The sequence below is a fragment of the Macadamia integrifolia genome, chromosome 1 (assembly GCF_013358625.1).
Source record: "Macadamia integrifolia cultivar HAES 741 chromosome 1, SCU_Mint_v3, whole genome shotgun sequence".
Lineage (NCBI taxonomy): Eukaryota > Viridiplantae > Streptophyta > Magnoliopsida > Proteales > Proteaceae > Macadamia > Macadamia integrifolia.
Genome location: NC_056557.1, coordinates 17,275,277 through 17,301,456, shown reverse-complemented (window position 1 = coordinate 17,301,456; position 26,180 = coordinate 17,275,277). Strand labels below are relative to the sequence as shown.

Below are 26,180 nucleotides of genomic sequence, written 5' to 3'. Positions count from 1 at the left end.
ATCCCTTATTAGTTAGTGTTTAAGAAACATCCAATTAAGAAATGAGTTTCCTATTCAGAGCCAACAACTAAACCAAAATCAATCTTATCATAATAGATAAGATCAAGTTTATTAAGAAAATAAATAATACAAATTTTTTTTCTTAATAATAGAAATATAAATAGCATAAAATTCTTTTTCCTAACAATCTCCTCCATCCTAATATGAGATCCCATCTCTTATGAGGATCCAAAATCTTAGATCACAAAAAAAATTCATGACTATTAGAATGTTGTACATATGGGTTGAACTTATAGGAAATTGGTAGGATCACATTGGGATTCCACCTAGCATGCTATTCATCTTAACCATATTGCATTCCTAATACATGATTAACCAACACATATAAAGCTAATAAGATGTAACAACCAATACTCAATTTAAATAGATTATTACGCATCAGTCCCTCCATAATACAATATCACATTATAAACTATAGGGCATATGTATATTTTCATATCCCCAGTCTATAGAAAAATTTTCAAAGATTCTGTAATTCTGACTGAGCCAAAGAAAACATTTTCTAAAATCACTTACGAAAATAAATATTAATAAATAATATTAATTTTAAAAATTTTGTAAAATATTTATAAAAATGCCACTATTATCGGATTTATATCCAATCAAGTACAGTCATTCTCTCTCCTTGATATTCTCCCAATAAAGGTAGTGGATTCCTTGTTAGGAATTTTTTTCGAATATAACCAAATAATGCGAATCTAGTACATCGATATATAATCAAAGAGACATCAATCATTAGTGCACCAAAACTCACAATGAGTGATTGAATCGATAAGAACCCCTCAGGTCAAAGGACCGACCGTACACTACTCACGAGAATTTCATTTTAAATCAACAAACAATAACACTTAAAATTTTCATATGATCACGTTCAATGTACACATTGTATGTACACTCGCACTTGTCGTGAACAGTTTTAGGTTAAAATCTAAGTACTTACAAAGACCCGTTATTTAAATCATACAAATTGATTTATATAATTTTCATATAAATATGGATTGATGATGAAAAATTTCAACAAACGCCCACTTATATATTAAAACTATCAAGTTGTCTTACATATTCACATCCTACATCAATCCCTTAGTAAAGAGATTTGAAAAAACTATTCCTTTAAGTTAATCTCATCAGTTGCCTTGATTAATCTTTTTATATTGTGCAAATTTAATTCCCTATTCAAGTGTAAAACATTCTTATTATCACATATCTGGATAATAAATATTTTTACAAGCTTATAAATAGTCTCTTGTTTAGTCTAGAACTTTTATCAACCAAACAACTTGGCTAATTGCCAAACATACTACTACTATAGTGAAATTCAAGATAAATTACTCTTTGGAACTATTTCAAAATATAACACTATCACTTAAATGCAAAACCTTGAATATTATAGATTACCTGTCACACTTGTCAAATTTCTAAATAATCAAATATTGCTTAGATTGACAAGTAATAACATTACGAACTTAGGTCCACTTCTTAGTAATTTTCAATTACTAAAGCTTGACAGCAATCCAACTATTTTATCCTGAAAAATTTTGTATTCTCACTGAACACATGATCCATCCAAAAATTGATCAAAACAAACGATTTGTTATTTGATCAAAGACGAATGTTTCAAATAATAAAAATTCTCAAGAGATCGATTAGATTTCAACGACATGCACTCTTCTCTTTGCTATTATATGTTAGTACTTTTTTCAAGATATTAATTGTCGAATCTATGACTATCACAGTGAGCATCTGTCAACAATAAACCCTAAGGATATACCATTTGTCAACAGTTATGCTTTGAATTTTTTATTTCTTTCAACATTTTCTTTCATCTTTATGCAGATCCACTTACATCCAATGGGCATACACCTTATAGTGGATTTTTAAAAATTCAGACTCAATAAGAATGAAAAAGACTATTCTAAAGCTCAATTTTCTATTATCATCTGTTTCTATATCCTATACAGCCTCAATAAAAATCTGTTTGATTCTTAAGAACCATACTTATTTGTAGAATTTTTCTACATAGTTATCCTCATTTATAAGGAAGGTATAGCATGTAAGAAATTTAATCATTCTCCTATAACATTGAGACATTCAAGGATATTATATAAAAGATATGAGTTACAAATATCGATTTAGTTAGTACACATAGAACTATTATATGTCTTCAGAAATATATCATAATGGAATATAATTCTCTTAAAAAAAGTCAGCCAAATAGTATTAGCAAACTTTGTGCTATTTATTGTTATATTTCATCTCATCTGTTAACTGCTTTTGTATTTAAGCTAAACAGTTCATATACCTTAAAATTTTATAAAATAGACTTTCATATATTCTATTATTCAAGAGGCTCCTTAGACTTAAATTTAGATGGATACTTGTTCAAAATGAATATTGTTATTTAAAAAGTACAATGCTAATAAAATAGCTGTCAAACATTGTCTTATAATGTCAAATCGATCTTTTTACTACATCATACAATATAATTCCTCCGGGTATCTCAATTAGAGATATTATACCATTTTAGATAATCCAAAGAATATTTGATAAATAGTCTCACTTGATCTAATCAAAAGTTAACACACATACCTTTGTCAGGTAGAGTATTTACTGAATGACTTACATTAGTATAAATTAACTCGATCTTCTACCATTTTAGATAATCAAAAAAATATTTGATAAATATTCTCACTTGATCTATCAAGAGTTAATACTCATACATTTGTCAGGTAGAGTATTTATTGGATGACCTACATTAGTATAAATTAACTCTAAGATACAAATAGCTATACAGCTTTTCAGAAAAAAGACTTACTCATATGTCCTCATAAATAGGATTTATAAGTTGACATAGGATTTTCCTTCAAACATTCTGGAAACTTATCCCTCCCAACTTATAAATTCTATCAACTCTATACAATCTTACAACAAGCACCAAAAGTGTGAAGTTAACTAGAGTGCACATATAAATTTTAATTTTTTTTCATTACCATAGTTCAAAATTTAAAGACAAACTAAAGAAGAAAAAAAAAACAATTCCAATTATCTTATTATCTTATTTCAATTTAATTGGAATTCCTTTATATTTAGTTTTTTTTAGTTTAGAAAAATATTTCATTTGTATAAAAAAAGAGAGTTTTTATTGTATAAAAACATGTCTATCTATATCAAAAAAAAAATCGAAGGAAGTGTAAATAGGATTGCTTTCAATGAATCTTTGAAACAAGACATGACCGCAAGCAAACAAACGAAACTAGATGGTTTGATCAAAATTCATTTGTTGTCTCAACTAAGCAATTATGGATGAATTGAAACAACTCTAGTCCCAGTTAAAAGATGATTTTTAGTTTTCATAAAACATTCTTATCACATTTAAACTATACAATTAGTTTGTAAATATGTATGAGGAACCAAAGTCCATACATATTATGTGGCGGTCGGTCATACCAACACTATATATTTAAACAGGACAAGTATTTTATAAAAAATTTCATCCAGCTACTTTCATAAGGTGACTAGGTAAAGCTAACAATTCTTTGTATCATTCTTTTCCATAGTACTTGACACATGGGTCATAACCACGCATTTCTTCTTCTTTTTTTAACTATAATGGGCATTGAACATGAAGAGAAAACTACAAACATTATTACTATTACCCTGATTTTTCATAAATAAAAATTTATACCAATTACATTAGATGTAGTCGATGATATAGATAAGACATTGAAATAAACATCCATGATTAACTTAAGATATTTCAATCTCATAAAGTGACATATCATTATTATGACATAGTCAATATGAGAATCTTAAGTCATCTTGGGTAATATGATAGACTTCAATTGACGATCAATGAGTATCTTTAGTTTACTCATCAAGCATCTCATTAGCATCCTCGTCATGTCTATAACCCTTGACAATTTATAAAGAGTATCATAGAGTCAATTAGGGAAGAGTATTATCTTTCAGGATAAACCAATTTACTCAAATACAAGTATGAACAAATAGTCTTATCTATTCCAAATAATTTGATCAGACAAATGGTTAACATTATTATAATTAGTTGGTTAGTGATGGTAAAATGGGCAATGATGTACAATTAATTTACAAATACATATCATTGAATTCAAGTGGGTGAAGCTCAATCAACAGTTTCTTACACCTTATGCTTTCTGTAAAGATTTGGGTTATGAATTAGAATAATTCAACCCTTACATGCATAACTTACCTTATCGGAGTTCATTGTGCACATGTTGATTGACTGGACTGATTCTGTCCATCACAAAAGACTTCTAATAATTTTGACTACCTGAGTACCATGTCCATTCCTCTTGGCTGACACATACTCAGGTCAAGTATATACCCATCGTCTCAAAGTGAATCATGGCATCGTGAGCTAGTGTCTACTATCACAGTACATCTCTTACTGACCATGTCCTCTACTTATCACATAGGAGATGAGTGTAGATCGTTCATTGATCAATCATAAGCATTCTCCTATTGGCACTTGTCATAATTGACCTATGAAATCTTTACCCTCATCGACCACGGGAGGCCATAAGAATCCCATCAGTTAGGGTTTTCCATATCACACTTACTTTATAATGAAGGAAATAGGAACTCATATACATAGATAATCATATAAACATATATTCAATACATTGTCTATATGTATATAAAAATCTTTACATCACATGTAATAAAACAAGTATTTATATTAAGCAATTAAAATAAACATCACATGTAAATTATCAACTATAGTGGTTATGGGATGACATCTGGACTCAAATCGACTTTGTATCTCATGAAAGTTAGTTTGATTCCAAGATGAGCAGAAGTAACATAGCCTCATTAGCTACTCTCACTCAACTTAGTTAAGTGATAGTGTCAATGCAAGTTACATTAAAATAACCATTACATTGGAAACAATAAAATAAAAACATTTCACCTTGATCTTAGATGTTTCTTTCAAGCTATCAACACCTCCAATCAACCCTTGATCAACATCTTCGATCGTCTTACGATCATTGTCATCAATTTCCTCTCGATCATCACATGATAAAATAAAATCCTAATTCTATTTTACATTTTCTTTATCAAAGAAACCTTAGAAAACCAACCCACCAATTTGGTTGCCCAAGGGGAATACATTAGTTTATAAAAAAAGATAGGAGGAGGAAGAGGGGAGAGAGCGAGAGAGAAAGAGTAACATATAATAGGAGGTAAATTTTACAATCACATATATGCATTCCATCCACATAAAAATCCATTGACTTGGTTTATTTAAATCACATGACTACTAGCTAATGCATGCATTTGATCATTTCATTTCATTTATGTGAAAATTAAGATTTACAACATCACATTTTAAATTGCCAACTTTTAACAATTCTTTTGCATATGTACATCTCATGTACATGAAATTATCACACATCCAAAATCAAACATTAAATCATATTTAATTATATAGGTTTAGGGGTCCATGGGTTCACTAAGGGCCCGTTTGATAACGTTTCAAGAAACGGAGCAAAAAGCGTTTGATAAAACTGTTTCGTTTCACTTATTTTCAGAAATGGAAATAGAAATTTCTACTTATTTATGGTTCAAGAAACGACCCAGGCGAAACAAGTTTCAACTTGTTTCGCCGTTTCTGGAAACGACTTGTGGCCATTTTTTCACTAGTTATTATCGACTTCTAAAAACATGACTTATCAAACACCTTCAATTCCGTTTCTGTTTCTAGAAACGGAAATTTATGTTTCTGCCATTTCTTGAAATAGAAACAGAAGAAACGTTATCAAACGGGCCCTAAGGTTTTAAGAAATTCAAAGAATATATAAATGTACAAATTAACTAATGGACACTGTTTTCTAAAAGCAGTACTTAATTAACACTTTAAGTTACAAGTCTATTTGGGCTCTATGTATAATATAATATTTTTGACCCATGGTGCAACCCACCTCACAAATGCGTACTCTATTTCACTAACATTGAGTAAAATAGATTATTACATTTTATGTAACAAAACATGTAAATCCATTAAAATGCACAAATATTAATTTTCATATAATACCGTAATATGTGAGTCCCACTTAGTCAAACTAAGATTTTAGATAATTGACATTAAAAAAAAAAAAATTCATAGGCTTGGTAACCAGTATTGGACTCTCCATTAAGCTCATTAATGTCTTACATATTAATATGCCTTATATTAATAATTTAAATAAATTATTAACTATTAGAGATATCAATCCTATAGAAAATATTAATTATTAGAAAATGATGTCTCAATCGTTGGTCACCTAGCAAGATGTTAGGTTGAAATTGGGTTTATAGAACAAATCCCATTTCGGTTTTACTTAAAACAAATTTTAAGTAACTCCACAAAAGAAGAAGAAGCCCAAAGAGTTGACCCCTAAAGGTCACACAACATTAAACGCTTTAATGTAAAATATTAAGAATAAAATAGAAGTGGGTGGACCCTAGTAATAGGACCCACCACCTTCACATATTTGACAAGGATTTTAACTCTTAAAACTCTTGACCCCAAAAAAAAAAAAACCCAAAACATTAAACATTTTAATGTACAAGAGTCTTTTAAAAGAAAAACAATATGGATTGGTCCCATGGCATTAGTGACAAAATATCTAAAAAATTAGTTTATATGGGTTTCAATTAAAACATTTTTAAATTAAACCCATTTTTTATCTGACTGGCCTTGGGTTGGACTGCTAGCCCATAAAAGACAAACCCCATTTTTATAAAAGTAATAGGTTGTTCAAACGGATTGAAACTCACAAGGCCTTATAAAACAATCTTAATAAGGCCCGAGGCATAATAAACAATTTTATAACTAAACAATTTAAAGGTCCATGGACCAACATATGGTCTATTAACCCAAGCCCAAGCCCAAAATTTAAAAGAAGATTCCTTAAAAAAAAAAAAAAAACCCAATTTGGTCTTCAACCATAAAGCCCAATAAGCAAATCATGCCATGACTTAAGTCCAAGGGCAATGAAGTCATTTGAGGCTTAGAAATTGAAAAAAAAAAGGGTGATTTACATCAACCTCCCTTGGCATTTTCCTATATTACATCCTCCCCCTAAAAAGTCGTTTATTATATTTAAATCCACCCAAACTAACACTGTGGGAGAGATGTTAGTTTTGAAATTGAAAAGATGATTTTACCCTTCTTCTTCCTCTCCTCTATTTGCCCTGAACTCAGCCCTTTCTCTCTCTCTCCTCCTTTCCATTTGTCTAGAACTCACCTCTCTCCTTCTTCCTATCTTGTTCATTCTTCATTCTTTGTCTGCTTATGCAATCTCATTCTTCTCTTTCTTTAGTCCTCGCCAATTCTCACCTTCTCTTTTGGTTTCTTTTGTAACCGCTTTGTTTGCATGTGTGTCTCTCATTTTATCTGATTCAATTCATTTATTCCCTCTCTATTTTGGATGTTTTGTTTATGATTTATCTTTTTTATCTCTCTCTCTCTCTCTCTCTCTCCGTGCTGCCAAAATCCTCAGATCCGTACAAAGAACAGATTGATTCCCATGTTAGTACGTTGACCGATCTTTCGATTCCGAACGGTCGTAGCAAGCGATGGGGCAGTGCTATGGTAAGAACATTTTCGTCATCGTCGAAGACGACATCACCTCTCGCACAAGTGATTGTCCTCAGACGCCGTCCACTCCAACTACTTTTAACGACGCCGTTAGCGTGCCATTAGTGAAGCACTCATTAGCTCATTCCTCTTCCAGCAGCCCCTGCCCCAGCCCTTTCCCTCATGGCACTGCTAGCAGCCCTCTTCCTTTGGGAACCAAAGAAGAAGAAGAAGAAGGAGGAGGGAGAGGAGGAAGAAGAGTAAAATCGTCTTTTTATTTAAAAAGCTAACAACTCTCTCACGATGTTAGTTTGGGTGAGTTTAAATGTAATAACAAATTTTTAGGGGGAGAATGTAATATAGACAAACGCTAGGGGAGGTTGATGATTGTTCACGGAACAGTGAATTTCACATCCAGTGCTTTTGGTTCCCTTTAAAATAAAAAAATAAATAAAATTTATAACTCCAATTTTAACAACGTTAAAGAAAAATTGAAATAAAAAGAGTAGTTCACTGTTAGATGGTATCGGCGAAAACGATTTGGATCATCCTACCGGTAGGGTCGACTATTCAAGAAATAATCAATACGAAAGTTTTGATTGTTACCTAAAACTCCACAAGTGCATAGCCTCCACGCAATTTTAGCAATTTCACATTGAGTTATTCCCACACGTACAACTTTGCATTCCCTTGGATCTAAGCTCCTCTACAATAGTCAAGTTAATGTTTAAGAAATATTCAACTAAGTAATGGGTTTCCTATTCAGAGTCAACAATTAAATCAAAACCAATCTTATCATAATAGATAAGATCAAGTTTATTTTCCTAACAATAGGAAAATAAATATCATAAGATTCTTTTTCCTAACAGAAATGACACTATTTGACAATGTGTACTGACAAAGTGGGTGTGAAAAAACTGTGCCATCTCACATTGAAGATTCTCGTGTGCCCCTCCCATTGGTTGCGACCGTAGTGTGTACCTACGCTATCATGTAGCATTCTACTAGCCTATTATTATTATTATTATTATTAGAAAAAAAATCATGGACAGCAGTGTAGACCCTACACAGACATATGTGTAACTAAAATATCACTCTACCTCTTATGAGAAGTAAAAATTTATGAGTGCTTTTATGTACACTTCCATTGACCCTTATGTTGATAGAGAAACCACGCTGCCTTTTATAGAAACTCCTCCCGCTATTATAATTACTTTGGGTAATCAATAATGATGGTCTCTCTGGCCTCCTCTACCGAAAAACCAAAATAATGGTCGAATCTAGGAAGTAGAGAACGGTGGGACACACGATAGGTTTGTCGCTAAAAGAAAGAAAAAAAAAAGAAAAGAAAAAAAAGGTGTCATATGACGAGTGATGACTCAAATACATGCGCTCACTTCACAAAGTAATTAATTACATGAATCAGTCTTCTATTTTTATTTTTTTAACGTCATAATCCTTCAATCATTTACGACCGATTCCTTCTCGATCTGAAGATCTGAACTACAGTAGAAAGAGGGGAAGAGAGAGAGAGAGAGAGAACTTCCATTTCTTTCGCCTTTGTCAAGCCGTTGCCCGTTGGCGTCTCATCCCCTGCAAAGAACAATGGCGGCCTTCATCAAGCTCGAAGATTCCCCAATGTTCCGGAAACAGGTCGGTTTCAGACGATAACTCTCGTACCGTAGATCCTCATTTTTTCTACACATTTGGTGTTATTAGATCTTGTTTGTCTTTTGAGTTTGCGTTAGAAGTGTAATAGATATCTGTGTTGAATTTGGTTTCATTACAGACTAGTCTGGGGCTCTGGTTTTGATCACTAAATTGAAAACCAATAAATTTATTTTGTTAGCTGATCTTGTAGAAAATCAGAAGGCTGATAAGAAACCACATACCCTATGACTAGCTCTTTGCTGTTTGTTCAAACCGTTTGGTTTTTGAGTTCCCAATACTCGTGGAATTAAAATTAAGGGAAGAATAGCAAAAGCTTAAGATAAGATCCTTGGGTTTGTGTCATACTTGTTGCCCATGGAGATCCACCTGCCCAGCTATTAAAAAATGCAAGACATTTGTGAAAGATATACAGGGTGCAGTTGAAATGTACCTCTTTGTTTTAATAACTAAGTTTCTTAAGATTTGTTTGAGTGGGTGGATAATTATGTTTTTCATTATCAGAATTTTTAGGTATTTTTCTTTTTGTTGCTTACAACTTCACCCTGCCTCCCCTTAACCCCTTCAACCAGTTCCACCAAGGTGAAGGCGGGAATGGATCCAAAACCAGGGGACTATGGGCCACGGTCCTTAACAGCACCTCTAGTCTGGTATCTTTGTAGTTGTTTTTTTTTTTTTTTTTTGGGGGTGGGGTGTGGAGGGTTCTCGTGAGTATCTTGTTTATTGATTACATTTAGCATCTTGGAACGTTGGATCTTTAATAAATGAGAGTCTAGAATTGATAGATGTTATGAGGAGAAGAACAGATGAAAGGATAAAAAGGGTAAGGAGTTGGTTGACTTAAACTTTGGTATATGGGGGATAAAAGTAATAAAAATGGAGAGGACTTAGTAATGGATAAAAAGATTTAATGAATGATGTAATGGATGCTAAAATACTTGGAGATAGGATTATATCTATCAAGCTTGTGTTGGAAAAAAAGGTGTCAATATGATTAACGCTTACACAACCAAAGTAGGATTGGATAAAAGTAGTAAGTTACAATTTTGGGAACACATGGATGGATTAGTACAAGGTGTCTAGTTAAGGAGAAAAGATTAGTATAGGAATTGATCTGAATAGACATGCTGGGAGAGATCAAAGAGGCTATGAAGGTGTACATGGAGGATATGGTTTTGGAGAGAGGGATGAAGAGGGGATCTCAGTTTTAGATTTTTTTGTGGCTTATGATTTATCCATTGTAAACACTTACTTTGAAAAGAGAGTGGAGCATTTAGTTACCTTCAAAAGTGGGCATTCTAGTAGCCAACTAGATTTCTTCCTAACTAGAAGGCCTGCTATATTGTTATGTAAGAACTGTAAATTTATACTTGGGGAGAGCCTAACCACACGACATAGATAGTGGTCATGTGCTTCACCACGTAGAATCGTAAGAAAGGTGAGCTTAATTGCCTTAGGATAAGGTGGTGGAGCTTTAAAGGAGATAATTTGAAACAATTTACTGATAAAATGACTAAACAAGGAAAGTAGGACTTTGAGGGAGACGCTAATTTGATGTGGAACAAGATGATTACTTGTATTAAGAAGGTTATTAAAGTTGTCTTAGGCGAATCAAAAGGAATGCGTTATTCCTCTAGGGAGATTTGGTGGTGCGATGATGAGGTTAAAGCAGGCATTGAGACTAAGAAAGTTAGTTTGAAGGCATGACGAAGGACTAAGGATGTAAAGGATCTAAAAAGGTACAAATTTTCCAGAAATAAAGCTAAGAGATTGTGGGAAAAGCAAGGGAAGGGAAATATAAAGATCTTTATAAGAATATTTATACAATAGCCAAGGGAAAGGAAGAGTAGAGATCTTGACCATGTTAGATGTATTAAAAGTGAAGATGGTAAAGTACTAATAAGGGATGAGGACGACATTAAGGAGAGATGAAAAGGTTATTTCTACAGCCTACTAAATGAAGACATATTGAGTAATAATGTATTGGAAGACTGCATTACCCATCAAGATGCTAGAGACCCTAATCCTAATTCACCCTTAGATGCTAGAAACCCCATCATAAGGTTATCGACTATTGCATAGACTTTCTATAGTCCATTGGAATGGCAAAAGATAAAAAAGAAGAGGAAAATCATTCATTCAACCAGAAAATGTAATTCTTCCTCATTCAGCCGTAGTAGCCGATTGGCGATAAGTGAGATGTCAACTGTTGAGAGCAATTTCTATCAAAATTTCGCTAATTTTTTTGATTTTGATAAAGTTCGAAATGAAACCTGGTGCGATACCTAGGTACCAAGTCTCGGTTGAAATTTCATCACCATGTTTCAGATTTTGGTGTCATTTCGGTCAAAACTCTTGTATAGAATGTATGGTTTTGATCGAAACATCATAGTTTTGGCAAAATTTTGACTGTGTTTTGGGTTTCAGTTTTGTTTCTCTACTTTTGACACTTTGGACTCTAAAGAGGGAAACTTCCTAGAAAACATTAGTCTGTGATTTTTGGCCAAATCATTCCCATATGTTTGTATAAAACCATTGTGTAACATTTGATAATTATGAAATGGTTTATAATTTTATGTTTTTTAATTTAGTAATGCATATTTTAGTTGTTTTAATTGAATTATGTGTGATCTAGTACTAAATTATGTATAATAGGTTATAATAGAGAAAGTATGCAACAGCTTACAGCGTACACTATCACCCAAACTACCATTTTTGGTGTGTTTTTATTTATTTATTTCTTTTAAATTTTTATAATCTAAGGTATCTACTATGTTTTAGATGGCCTAAAATAAGGTTTACTAGAAGTCCCGGGACCTAATTTTGCCATTAGGGCCTTGAAACAGCAGTCAAGATCTGCTGCTGAAACTTGCTAGGTTTCAGTCTAAATTTCACAGTTTCGCTTAATACTTTGGTTTCGGGCAAAGTCGAAACCTGGTTTGAAACCAAAACTTCGAACCTTGGCTAAGGGATTACTGAAACTGAGAAGTTTAGAAGATGAGAAGTGAAGAACCTGCAGGTTATGGTCTGGTTTTTCCATCTGAGAGGAAAAAAAAGGGAAAAAAAATCAAACTTACCGAGAATGGAGGCTCCTCCAGTCGCAGAGGCTGAGAGAAAAGAGATAATTGAAACTAAAAGAATGAAACCAAATACCTAGAAAATGCGAATCTGAGAAGAAGAAGAGTTTGCGACTTGCGGGTTTAAAAACTCCTCAAACTCACTGTCGTCACCAGAAAATGGAGCTCCTCCACAGAAAAGATGCTGACTTTCGAGTTTTGACCGATTCTAAGAGACTAGAGAATTAGGAGGCAGAAGAGTAGCCATTGGGCGATGCCAAATGGGAAGGGAAACCTAAATGGCTGATCCAGAGACTGACATGGTCTTTGGATTGTATGGAAAGCTGTTGTCCATATTTTCTTTTCTTAGTTTGCAACATGGCATATTCTGTTATTTTTTTTTTTCTGTGTCTTGCTTTTCGAATTTCTTTTTGATTCTATGACATCTCTCCAATTTCCTTAACTTGTTTTGCAGCTCCTCTGTCATTCTTGACCCTGTATTTTTCACTTCTTTTTATTACTCAGATGCTGGTGTCAGTTTATTTATCATGGCCAATTTTTTGCTAGCAGCTCAAATTAGTATTCAGTTGAGTTGGCAGACTAGAAGTGCAAATGAGGTTGCGGACAAGCTAGCTAAGCAAGGGGTTGTCGGACTGATGCAACCTGGGGTTTGAAAACGATAATTATGGTTTGCTATGGGCCTACGCCAGTGATAAATTACTAAAAAATTAAAGCTATGACAATTCTGTAATTAAGAGTACGTAAACAAATGAGGGGATAAATTTTAGATAGAATGCGAAGAGAGGGGGTCTTCTGGAATTAAAAATCAAGGTGGATTTTAAATAGGAACAAATAGGGTTAGGTGGGCTTTCATGTAATATTGAAGAACCAAGCCCTTTGTAACACCCGGCCCCATTAACCTTACACAATATTGTCTTCTTTGGCCCGTGGGGCTCAAGGCTTTAAAACGCATTGTGCCATGTTAAGGAGGCTAAAGGTTATTAACTAGCTCATTGATCTCTCCTTAGGTGATGTGGGACTAAAGTTTGCACACTCTCACTGATTTCTCAAACCCCCTAGTATTTGCCGTATTCTTGAGTGTCACAACTTCTCCCCTTTCAACACAACGCCCTCGTTGTGGCCCCACACGTTGTCGGGGTTTGCTCTAGTGTCATTTGTAACGCCTCGGCTCCATTAACCTTGCACAATATTGTCCTCTTTGACCCATGGGCCTCAAGGCTTTAAAATGCATTGTGCCATGTTAAGAAGGCTAGAGGTTATTAACTAGCTTAGTAATCTCTCCCTAGGCAATGTGGGACTAAAGTTTACACACCCTCATCGATCTCCCAAACCTCCTAGTACTTGCTGTATTCTTGGTGGGGACACCTCACCGATCTCCCAGGCGGGTCTGGTATTTGTCGTATTTTTGGGTGTCACAACTTCCCTCCTTTCGGCACAACGTCCTCGCTGTAGCCCCACACGTTGTTGGGGTCTGCTTTGATACCATTTGGTATTCTTGGGTGTCACAACCTTAGTTGTAATAATCAAGTGAAGGTTGTCTACAACCATTTGACTGCAGGAACTAGTAATGTAGAAGTAGATTACAAAGAACTACCCCCAATGTATTGCAACCCTAAACCTAAATCAAATAGGACTTTAGAATTAGCTTGATAAAAATCAGAGATAGCAATAGGGAAACAAGGGAACTAAGACCAGCAATAAACCCCCAAATATCAAAGGACGATTCAGAAGCAAAACTCAACCAAAAAACAAACCGATTGGAGAGAGAAAACCCTGCGATTAGGAGAGATTAGGGTACCTTCTGTTTGTTCTGTAGAGCTCTGATGGAGCTGCAATTCTGGTTGATTGTAGGCCTTATGATGAAGGACAAAACCTCCAAAGATGAACTGATTCTGCCCGCTGATGAGAAAGATATGAAGTTTCTTGATTTTAGCCCTTGGAGAGAGAAAATAGAAAAAATGCTTCAAGAATCAAGAACCACTGCTGGACTGATAACTGGCCTTCAGACGTGGATCGATTGATCCTTAGGCAGTCTAGGATACACCCTTAGAAGGGTTTACAAAACAGAACTCAGATATGGAAGATAGAGGAGATCGGTCTTTCTCCCAAAACCTCCACTGGTGCTGGTCGATCTTGACTGTAATGAACCTTAACAGAATCTGATTTGCACTCCTTGAATCTCACAGCAGATAAGAACTAATAACAGAGAATTACAGTAGAAGAAAGAAGCAAGTAACCAAGAGAATCGTGGGTGGGGGTGGCTATCTTGGCCCGGGCATCTCACCCACAGTTATCTCGGCTGTTTAGAAGCCATTAACTGCAAATTTTGTTTATTCTAATCTGAAATTCTTGAGTACAAGAGCTCCTCTATAAATAGAGGGCAGAAACTATGCTATTAGCAGTCACATTAGAACTAGGAGTTGTACTCCTACTAGGACTAACATTATAAACCTAGTCAAACTTAGGAAACTAATTAGTCACTAACTACTAGCCAGTAATGGGCTTCATTACAAGTAAATTGATGGCCATTAATGGGCCTTATTGACAACTTAAATCGATGGGCCTAATGGGCCTTATTAACGAGTGAAATAAATTAACACTTTAATAACCACTTAAGTGGACTTAAGTGGAGATCGACTAGCCCTATTTGGACTAAGCTTTCCTCCTGCAATAGCTCAGCCCAAAGTGGGGATCTACATCAACTAGCAGTAAACCAGAACATTCAGTTGATTGCGCTTCTTCCTAAGAACATCAATCAGACTGAAATTTCAGGCACTTGTAACGCTCCTAAGAATGACATTATCAAGTGAAAGGACAAGCACTAAGGGAACTGGATTGCCCTGAAATCAGATCTGGGGTAAGAGTATGATCAGGTCTGAAAAAAATGGGTTTGATTTTCAGCATAGTGGTGATTGTATAAGTCAAATTGGGCAGGTTGAATCGCCTAGGGAAGGGGATCTCATACCCACAATCTTAGTGAGAAAGAGAAAGGGAGGGAAGAGATCAAAGCCAACAGGAGGGGACAGCTGGTACTTCTAGAACAGGGCAGCGTATGATTGGTGAAGTCCAGAAATGCAAAATAGGGAAAAAAAATAGAAGGAAGAAGAAGATGGGGATACAAATAATAAGAAAACAAAAGAGAGGAATAGTGAAGAGGAATCATATCTGGAATAAAGAAGAAGAAAAAAGCAAGAATCGGAGGAGGAAAGCACTGGCTTATCAGCAGGCAGTCACACACAGCTTCACAACTTCACCTCCATGAAGAACCATTTTTTTTTTTTTTTTAACCAGGAACTTATCTAGGTTGCCCTGGCCGGGCCCAAAAATTTTATTGATAGAAGAAAAATTCCCCTACTTGGTTAACCCAAAATGAAGCATAATAAAGTAAAAAATTACAATGCTATCCCCTACGAAGCCTTAATTGACCAAAAGCGGTTCACGTGGTCTGGGTTTTCGGATCGGTTCATGCTGGTCCAGCCACGATAACGTTACTGTGATCTGTTTTGGGAATTCTATTCTCTTGTGAGTTGCCTTTGAGGCATCCTCAATTGTGTCGAGGTTTGCTTGGATGATCATTTGATCAGGGTGGTTACCTTTTATTTGTGGTGCTGTGTGTTGAGATATATATTGTTGTGGCCCTTACTTAACAGCTTGAGTTCTTGGGATGTGTGGTTGTAACAATTTTATCAGTATGGCAGCAAGTACTTCTGTGTGTCTCTATATATCATTGATTCACTGTGCTGTTGTGATTTGGCTTCATTAAAATTGGTTTTCTCCCCCCCCCCCCACCCACCCCACCCCAGAAAAAAAAAAAAAAAAAGGTTCTCCATCCATTACCATAAAGGATGGGGCCTATAGAATTCTGTTTATTTCACCAATTGTGACGGAGGTTAAAAGTATTGTAATATTGATCCCTTTTGATTCCCAGGACCATGGTTTATAGTTGATGGATGATATTTAAGGTGTATAGTCTCAAGGATTCAAAAATCATGAAAGCAAGTGACCAAACACGACTTTCAATCTCAATCTTTGGGATTACACTACATTATACATGATACAGCATGCCCAATTGCTATCTGTATCTTAGTTACTATATCAGAGAACACCAGATTATCTGACACAGAATGATTCATGCCCCCAAGACATGGTGATTTCGTTATTTCTAATTTGATGTTAAATTTTGTATTCATTTAGTTTACTATTATTGACCAATTAACTTAAAAAACCCCTTTCATTAATTTATTTTTGGTCCATTGTTTGGAGTGGTAGGACTAATCCCTTTCCTTTCTCTTCTGTTTTTTTTTCCCTTTTTTTGGGAGTAGGTACATTCACTTGAGCAAACCACAGATGAGTTAAAAGATCGCTGCCAAAGACTTTGTAAAGGATGTAAGAAATTTATGTAAGTACATTAAGCTATACTGCCAGTATATTCCATGTATCTAATCTCAGGTATATAGCTAATAATGCCTATGAGAAATTCAAGTCAGTATTAAACTGTTTACTATTTCTATAATTCTATTACATTTTTCTGATATTAAAGTGGCTGTGTTCTTGTAAACTGCTGAGCATCTTGGTAGGAATGAATTATCCAGGGACAAATCATATGGTTATGTATCGGATTTTTCTTTTCTTCCTTCTCTTAAAGATTCTTTTTAAACTTGTCAGTGTCTGTAGGCATGCTATTGTTTTATTTCTCCATTGAGCCATTGCCGTACCAGGATCAAAAGCCCCCACTAGGGCTTTAATTTCGTTGACCATACCTCATTGGAAATTGAGTTCGATCAAAAATGATGTAATGCTGTAGTTCACCTCAAATGTGCTCTAGGTCGATGACATGAGTCTTCAATGTTTGTCTTCATTTAAGGAATTGAGAACCCTAATTTGTGTCATGACAAATCCCCAGGAATTCCACTGATCAATGTTTGTCTTCATTTAAGGAATTGAGAAACCTAATTAATGTCATGACAAATCCCCAGGAATTCCACAGATGAAAAAATATGGATGCTGCAGTTGGAAGGGCTCCCGGTCTTGGTTTTTAAACTCCTGTCAACTGTTTTACAAACTTCTAAACCCAGTATCCCCTCATCACTCTTGACACTATGAGGAACAGCTGATGGCTTATGATCACAAGATTGTCGGGTGTTGCATAATGAAATATTTCCTTGAATTGGATGTCATTTCCTGAACCAGTTTAAACTTAAGAAAGGCATATTCCAACTACTTGGGGTTGGCTACATGAATAATGTTTTTCCATTTCACTCTATTTAGGGCAATACATCTTCATCTTGCTTGCTTTTATGAAGGGAATTATATTCAAGCACACTGTTTGTGCTATTACTTGCACTTGAACTTTAAATTCTTCTGTTGTGTGTTCTGAAATGGCAATTACTTTTCACTTTGCATACTTGGAGGGAAGTTAAGCACATATTTTGTCTGCGAGGCTAAAATCTGTTTTAACTTATCCATTCGAAGTATATAGTTGTATGTATTCATATGTTTTGTACGTGATATCGGGACATGATTCATATCTTGATGCATGTGTGCATTCATTTGTATGTGATATTGGTACACAATTCATAATTTGTTACAAATTGCATGTGCCTTTGTTAATTTATGTATACATGAATCTTGATGGATGCATATGTATTTACTCACGTGTACTGCAGACTTATGCATTCTCTTAATACTCAGAAACTTAAGTTGAGCTATATCTGCAAGAAAAGTTGCTTATGTTTCATTTCTAATCCTCAGGACAGCACTTGAAGAAGCATGTGATGGAGATATTGCGTTTGCAGACTCTTTAGAAGCATTTGGTGGTGGAAATGATGATCCCGTTAGTTTGTCAATTGGAGGTTCTTGAGACTTTTCCATCTTCATGTTCTTCTTTTGTTGTGTGTATATATATATATATATTATTTGGGTGAATAATAAATTCATTACCAAGAGAGGGAAAAAAGAGGGAATGTACAACCCCTAGGGGCAAAAGGACAAAGGAGAGGGGGGGGGAGAATGATACAAGCCCGAGGGAGGGGCAGGGGGAAGGGGGAAGAATGATACAAGCCCTAGGGAGGGGCTGGTGGGTGGGGAGGATGAAACAGCCCATGGAAAGGACTAGGTGGGGGGGGGGGCAGAGGGAGGGGAGAGGCCCCAAGCAGCCACAATCAAACTGTTCCGAGGGGAGTCTCGTGGTTGCCGGAAAGGGAGTGAGCGAGCTTTGAAGCTAACATCGAAGAAGATGGCATTCCAAATCATGTCAAAAGACCTTGAATTGGAGCCCAATTGCATCGGAATGTCTTTCCTCACCACTTCTCCTAGGGTCATCTTAGGTTTGCCCCTAGCTCTTTAGTTCCTTCGATCTGAATCAAATCACTCCTTCATACTGGAGCATTAAAAGACCTCTGTTAAACATAGCCATGCCACTTCAAACGACTTTCTTGTGGCTAATCATGTATAGGCACTACACTTAAATCAGTTATAATATGATAATTCCTTACTTTATCATTCCTAGTTTTGCCACACATACATTCAACATTCTCATCTTTGTTACACTGAGTTTGTCTACATGATGCTTCTTAATGCCCAACATTCTGCACCATACATCATAGCCGGCTGTATTGACTCTTTTTTTTTTTTTTTTTTTTTAAAGTTTTAAAGGAATACGTTGATCACACGACACTCTGGATGCACCTCTCCACTTCATCCATCTTATTTTAATTCTCTCCATCCCTGGCTCGCAACAAAAATAGGAAATGCTATGAAATATAAATCTTCCTCCAAATCAGTCTTGCTATTAGAGGACATCCATAACACTTGTGATGGAACAGAGGTCCTCGATCACTTGATGATGGTTAGATGTGTCAGAGCCCTTGGTGCGGTGACTCCCCCTAGATTTCACTATTTCTTGAATAGCCGCCTTACAGGCCATTGAGACATTGGAGCTACTGCCACCCCTCCTCTTGGCCTTTGGAGTCCTGTCTATGTGGTATGTTTGGAGGAACCATCTAGGTCATTTCCAAACACAGCATCATTAAATACATTATTAGAATCCTTGTACTGCTCTCTAATGGCAGAGTCAGCAGTATCATCCTCTTCTGATTCTGGAAAGTCCTCAGTATTTACTAATGTATCATACCCAGCAGCATATGTATTACCAAAAACTGTTGAAAGTTCAGGCCATAATGGAAGACCAGCATTATCATCCTCTTCTGATTCTGGAAAGTCTCTCAGTATTTACTAATGTATCATCCCCAGTAGCATATGTATTACCAAAAACTCTTGAAAGTCCAGGCCGTAATGGAAGGCCAAATTTCTTGAATTTTTCCCATTGAGGATTATCCTGACATTACAAAATGGTCACTATAAATTTAAAATATATATATATATATATAATGTTTTAAATTTATAAATTTAGTAAGTAGAGGCAGGGACTATTCTTACCTTTATATGTATATCCCAAATAGTATTGTCCTCAACAGCGCAAATGTTTTATTTTTGGGTGAATAATATAATTCATTACCAACGAAGAAGAAGAAAAAGAAAAAATTACAAGGCCCGAGGGGAAGAGAAAAGGAAAATAAAAAATCCTCCTCAAGGGGAGAGAGGGGGGGGGGGACCCAGGAGACAACAATATGGTACGATGCAAATCTTTGTGAGAGGATTCCAACCGAATCCACTTGTCGACAACAATTTTTTGAAGCTACTATACTCTTGCTTCAGTTTATTTACCTTATTTTTCAATTGCACCATCCTATATTTAAGCCCTGTTATTTTCTCAAATCCTTCCCTAACATTATTCCACCCAGCCTTGTTGAATGTACATGATGTTCGATTTCCATTTTTTACCTTTTCCACCATCAACCTTACAAATATAGTAGTGTTTTCTTCGGTCCACTTAGCATTAAATGCATCAGATTGGGAATCCATTTTGACCTAATTGAAGTTATCTATTAAATTAATTAGAACTATGTCATGACAAAAACAATGAAAACCCCCAAATGAAACAAAAGCATAAAAAACAATCACTTTTATAAAAATAATATTTAAACCTAATATTGATGAGTGATTGTAAATCATAAGACTCCATACACTGATATGGCCTATGTAAGTATTAGCACAATAACACATTCAATTGGAGTTGTGGGTATTTAAAGTACTATATAAATAAATCCCTCAAAAGAGAGAGCACTTGAGGAAATAACATAAACACAATGTCTACACCTAAAAACATCTGGCCAAGCATATCCTTTCTTTAATTATCTTTGCATAATTATTTTCATTCACTGGCTGGGATTATAATAGCACAAACTGAAATTTTTATTCCCTTTATATTTGCCCTACATTTCCCACACTCCCAATGGAAAAGCTGGGCATCTAGCATTAAAAAAAAAAGCTTTGAAGATCAGTTCTAATAATTCTGGTTCTTCTTATAATTTCAGCTTTAGGTCACTTTCGGTTATACTTTAGTATTGGTTCTTCTCCCATTTTGCAGAATCCTTCCTAACCATCTCGTCTTAAAATTAGATTACAGCCTAGAATCCATAGCACATTAACCAGAATTTCCTTTCAGTACATGTTTAAGAAAGTTGTCTTGGTGGTGGAAACATAGTTGTCAAGGCATCGCCTAGGCGACAACTAGGCGTCCAGGCAGTTTGCCTGGGGCCTAGGCGACAGCCGCCTTGTTGTACTGCATGTTGCCTTGTGTTTCGACACTTATTTATGCCAAATATCATCCAAGTAAATGTTTTTAATATTTGTTATTTCATTTACTTAAGATATTATTCATAAATAAGCAAATACCCCCTATTTGAATCCAATAAAAATAGTTTAAAAATCAAATTCCAAAAGGATAAAAAGTCAACCCCCCAGTCCAAGAACAAAAACTGGATTTTGGTTATAGGGACGATTTTCAACTTTTAAATGCTAGGGTTTTTCTCAATTATGAAAATTTTATAAATTCTATCATGTTAAAACATTGCTAAAAACCAAAAGTCCGGTAAAAAAATATTTTGTTTTGATACTCATAAAATTATTTTCATTTAGGCGATTTTAACAGTATTCGCGCACTTAAAAATAAGTTTGACTGAAGCATAACTTTATCATTGCAACTCAGATTTAAATAATCTTAGACTTGTTAGAAAGCTGGTTTTATATTATAACTAATACAAAAAGTCTCATGTAAAAATAAAATCATTTGACTAGTCAAACTTATTATAGAATAAGAGCATTTCTCTAAATGTTGATTTTTTATAACTTAATATGACTTAATGTTAATTTTTTATGATTTGATGTGACTAAATGTTGATTTTTAATGACTTGATGTGGCATAATCTTGATTTTTTATGATACAAGGTATATATAACTTACTAAATAATGTTAGAAAATAGGAAAAATAAAAAATAACACTTGTTCGCCTAGTTCGCCTTAAGGCGGGCGCCTTCTCGCCTAAGCGCTTAGACAACCCTCCATCGTCTTGGCTCGCCTTGGCGCCCGTGACAACTATGGGTGGAAACTGATTGTTGATAATCAGTAAGGGAGAGACTATTGATTTGATTTTCTACTATTTAATCTTTGGGTGGAATGGAAAAGGGTGTGAAAGGACTGGTTTGGGTTGGTAGTTGCTTGCAGACATGGGGGGCTTTAGCTTTTCTTTATTTTATTTGGTTGGTAAGCAAGGATAAAAGGTATGACACAGAAGAACTGAAGAACTCGTGAACCCCCTCCCAAGGTTAGAAAAGCAGAGTCGTGTGAAAAAAAAATATTAATTAATTCAGCAAAGGAATGGAGACACCACGAAAGCAAAAGCAAAGGAAAGCTGTCAATCTCTTCTTGTCTATTAAATACAAAACAAAAGGAGATTACGGTGATGAAGATAACTTTGGTGGAGATGTTGCTGGAGGTTCTTGCGGAGATAAGCTCGTACAAACCTAACCCTAAAAGAGATGGAGATAGATCACAGAGAGAAATGAAGGGGAGAAATGGAGAGATATAGGGAAGAGACCAAGAGATATCAGAGAGAAAAAGTGAGTGAGAGATCAGAGGGGAAGAGCGAGCTTACCTCGGTGCAGAAAAAACCCCAACTGTTGCTCGAAGTTGTTGTGGAGGAGATACAAGACTCACGAACACGTTCGTGAGAAAGCCTTGACCCTATCTCTCTTTTGTTCTTGGGGTAGAGAAGTTACTAAAATTCGCTTCTTTTTTCTTATTTTCTAGCAACCTATTGGTCCCGGTTCATTCCCAGGAACAAAAAAATAAATTGGTGTTAACAAACGGATTTCTATTCTTTTTTTGTCCTTACTTTTTAGGAACAGAAAAGCTGAGAAATAGGGAAATAGAATGGTTATCATGCAGGCCCTAATCATCTTGGTTCATTTTTTCTTGCTAGATTTGATCAATGTTTGCACGCTTACACTAGGAAAATAAAGAGTAAAAATCTAATTAGCACTTTTGGTTTGCTTCTTTTTTTTTTGGTTTGTACATCTGATCACTAATACATGTTTATTAATGCTTAATTTAGCATCCCCTAAACTTTCGTTGCAAATTCGTAGTATTTGATTTCCTCTCATTTCCATTCACTCATTTTCTAAATTCCGATCAGATTTCGACTAGTTCGACTTAATATTCTGATTTCGGTAGGAATCAAAATGACCTATTCTGTCAAAATCTCAAACCTTGGATGCAAAATTATATTACACAATAGGAGTTTTTCATTAAATTTGGTGTTCCTAAACAATGTAAATTCTCAGATGGTTAGATCCAATGGGCTGCTTTTAACCTGGGATAGGTGATGCCGGTTGGTTGCCACATCTTGATATTCTCCTCATAGATGGAAATTACAATATGCTATTAGACTATGAATTTAGTCTGTTTGATGTTATGAAAAATTTTCTTAGTCATTATATGTTGTAGGTCCTGTTATATCGAAGTTTGTGACTGCATTTCGTGAGCTTGGTAGCTATAAGGAACTTCTTCGCTCTCAAGTAAGTAACCTGGCTTTCATTTATCTGTAGAATCTTGTTAGAAGTGCTTGATCACTTGACCCATTCAATTGCATGATCCATTGTCTCATACAGTAGCATTTTCTGCTGGTTTCACTTCAACATGGCATTATGCTAGACCAGCAGGGGGTAACCCAAATGGGCATTAAAGCTTTGAATACTGAAAAAAATAAAAATTTCAGAAAGGAAAATGTAAAAAAGGATTAATGGGTAAAATCATTATAGCATTATTTAGATTTAATCTTTAGGCCTTACTGATGTCTCAAATTATTTTAGGGTGTGTTTGGTTCAATGGAATTGGACAGGGTGGAAATTGAATTTACCCAATTCTACCATGTGGATGCTCTTTTTAAGAGTGGAAATGGAATTACCATAGGTGGGACGACACCAAGGCGTTGGAAGGCTGCATAAGCGTTTAGGCGAATAAGGTGCCGCCTTAAGGCGAACAAGTGTTATTTTTTATTTTTTTTCCATATTTTCTAACATTATTTGGTATGCTACATATACCTGGTATCATAAAAAATCAACATTAAGTCGCATCAAGTCATAAAAAATCAACATTAAGTTACACCAATCATAAAAAATCAACATTAGGTCACATTAAGTCATCAAAAATCAACATTTAGAGAAATGCTCTTGTTCTAAAATAAATTTGACTTGTCAAATGATCTTATTTTTACATGAGACTTTTTGCATTAGCTATAGTACAAAACCAGCTTTCCAACAAGCCTAAGATTGCTTAAATCTGAGTTGTAATGACAAAGGTATATTCTTGTCAAACTTATTTTAAAGCGCATGAATGCTGTTAAAATTGCCTGAATGAAAATAATTTTATGGACATCAAAACAAAAGATTATTTTACCGAACTTTAGGTTTTTAGCAATATTTTACTTTGATAAGATTAATAAAATTTTTAGAATTGAGAAAACCCCAAGCATTTGAACGTTGAAAATCTGTCCTACGATAAAAAATTCAGTTTTTGTTCTTGGACTAGGGGGTTGACTTTTTATTCTCTTGGAATTTGATTTTTAAACTATTTTTATTGGATTCAAATAGGGGGTATTTGCTTATTTATGAATAATATCTTAAGTAAATAACAAATATAAAACATTTATTGGGACCACTTTCGATCGAATTATAAGCCCTAAATTATCTCTTTTAAATCCTTTCCCAAAGGTAAGGATTTATAAATCAATTGAATTTGGCACATGAGGGGAATTAGAAAAAGTACTTCAGCCTGATAAAAACAAGGAACCCTACTTCCGCACGTTACTACTTTTCTCTTTCCTCTCAACTAATGTTTAATCTTGCCCAACCTTCAAGTTCAACACCAGTAGAGAACCAATGGAGTCTGGTTCAGTCCTTGCAACAAATCAGAATCCTCGATAGACAAGATCGTAGGGAGGTGAAAACACAACCAGAATTGGGAACTTTAAATAAAGGAAGAAGTAAGAAAGATAAGAAGATGTTTCTTGAATAGTCTCACCCAAAACATAGGCCAGCATCTCACCAACCACCCTAGCATCTCACCAGGAACAACATCTCATTGCGGTCCATCTCTCACAGAAGAATGGTAAAACCAAATATCATTGAATTCCTGATTTCAAATGCTTACAGGCAGCTCTTTTTATAGAGGCTGGGAGGGTTCTAGACACTAAATGGAACTTCCTCTCAGACTTAATGGCCTTTACATTTATAGGACTTACATTGTGACTCTTTTCAATATACTTAATGACTTTATATTTTCAAGGTCTTTCACAATTAACTATGAAACTACCTATTGACATCCCCAAGACTTCCCAACCTTAGAGGACTTGATACAACTAACTAGGTAAATTCATATGGGCCACTTATCCCCTCATATATGGGCTTTCAAAATAGGCCCATGACAATAGTGAACACTGCTGCAGACTTCCATATACAAGTCTTAATTCCAATCTCAAATATATCTATTAAATTATTTCAGTCAGAATTATTGGTCAATTTATGTCACTTGTACTTGATTATGCCACTTTTTGATGTTGTTCATGGTCAAGGTGTAACTCAGTTTTTCTCTTATTTATATGTGCTCATCATTGTGAGAGTTTTGCCATTGGAGTGAGAGGCCTCTGTTAATATTGCAGGTAGAGCATATGTTGAATGATCGTTTGACGCAGTTTATGTCTGTTGATCTACATGGTGTGAAGGTGATTCCTTTTCTTTTCTTCTTTTGTTTCTTTTTCCCGCCCTCTTTTTTCTGATGGGTTTACATAATTTCTATTTTTAGTCTCCAATCCTGCTTTTTAGTCTTGTATGAATAAAGTTGAAAGCAGTTTTTTTTTTTTTTAGAATCAGTTCTAAATTAATTTTATTTACTCAAAGGAATATAGTAAGGAAAAGAAACTGGATTGGGGGGGGGGTTGGGTTGGGGCATTTCTGTATATGTCCTACACAGTACACACTAGATATCCACTGACCTCTAGGACACACAATGCAGGTGTCTCTGAATTCTTTGTGAGTTTATGACCAGTCCATCAATAATGGCTCATATCAGTTCATACATTTTAGGCTGCAGATTATCAAGCTCTTCTGATCGTAGCTTTTCTTTGTTTTTGTAAATCAATAAAAGCGTATTGTAATTTCTTTAAGAAAAATATGCGCGGGTGCCACTGTAGATCTAAATATCCCCCATGATGTAAACAAAGAACAAAATAGTATTTATAAAGAAAAAACTGAATATATCAGTCAAAAAGCATGAATCCCCACTTAGAAAAGAAACACATCCTATATTACCCCAATAAA

General features: G+C 35.0%; 1 protein-coding gene across 1 annotated transcript; it reads left to right on the top strand.

The window, feature by feature from the left end:
• Positions 1–9,061: 9,061 nt before the first annotated feature.
• Positions 9,062–25,585, top strand: LOC122077284 (ADP-ribosylation factor GTPase-activating protein AGD2-like; the record flags this gene model as incomplete). Its single annotated transcript, XM_042643182.1, is given in 5 exon segments — positions 9,062–9,313; positions 16,728–16,804; positions 18,157–18,257; positions 23,311–23,381; positions 25,523–25,585. Coding segments are annotated over 5 exon segments (360 nt in total), but the record flags the coding sequence as incomplete, so codon positions are not given.
• Between the last annotated feature and the right edge of the window lie 595 nt (positions 25,586–26,180).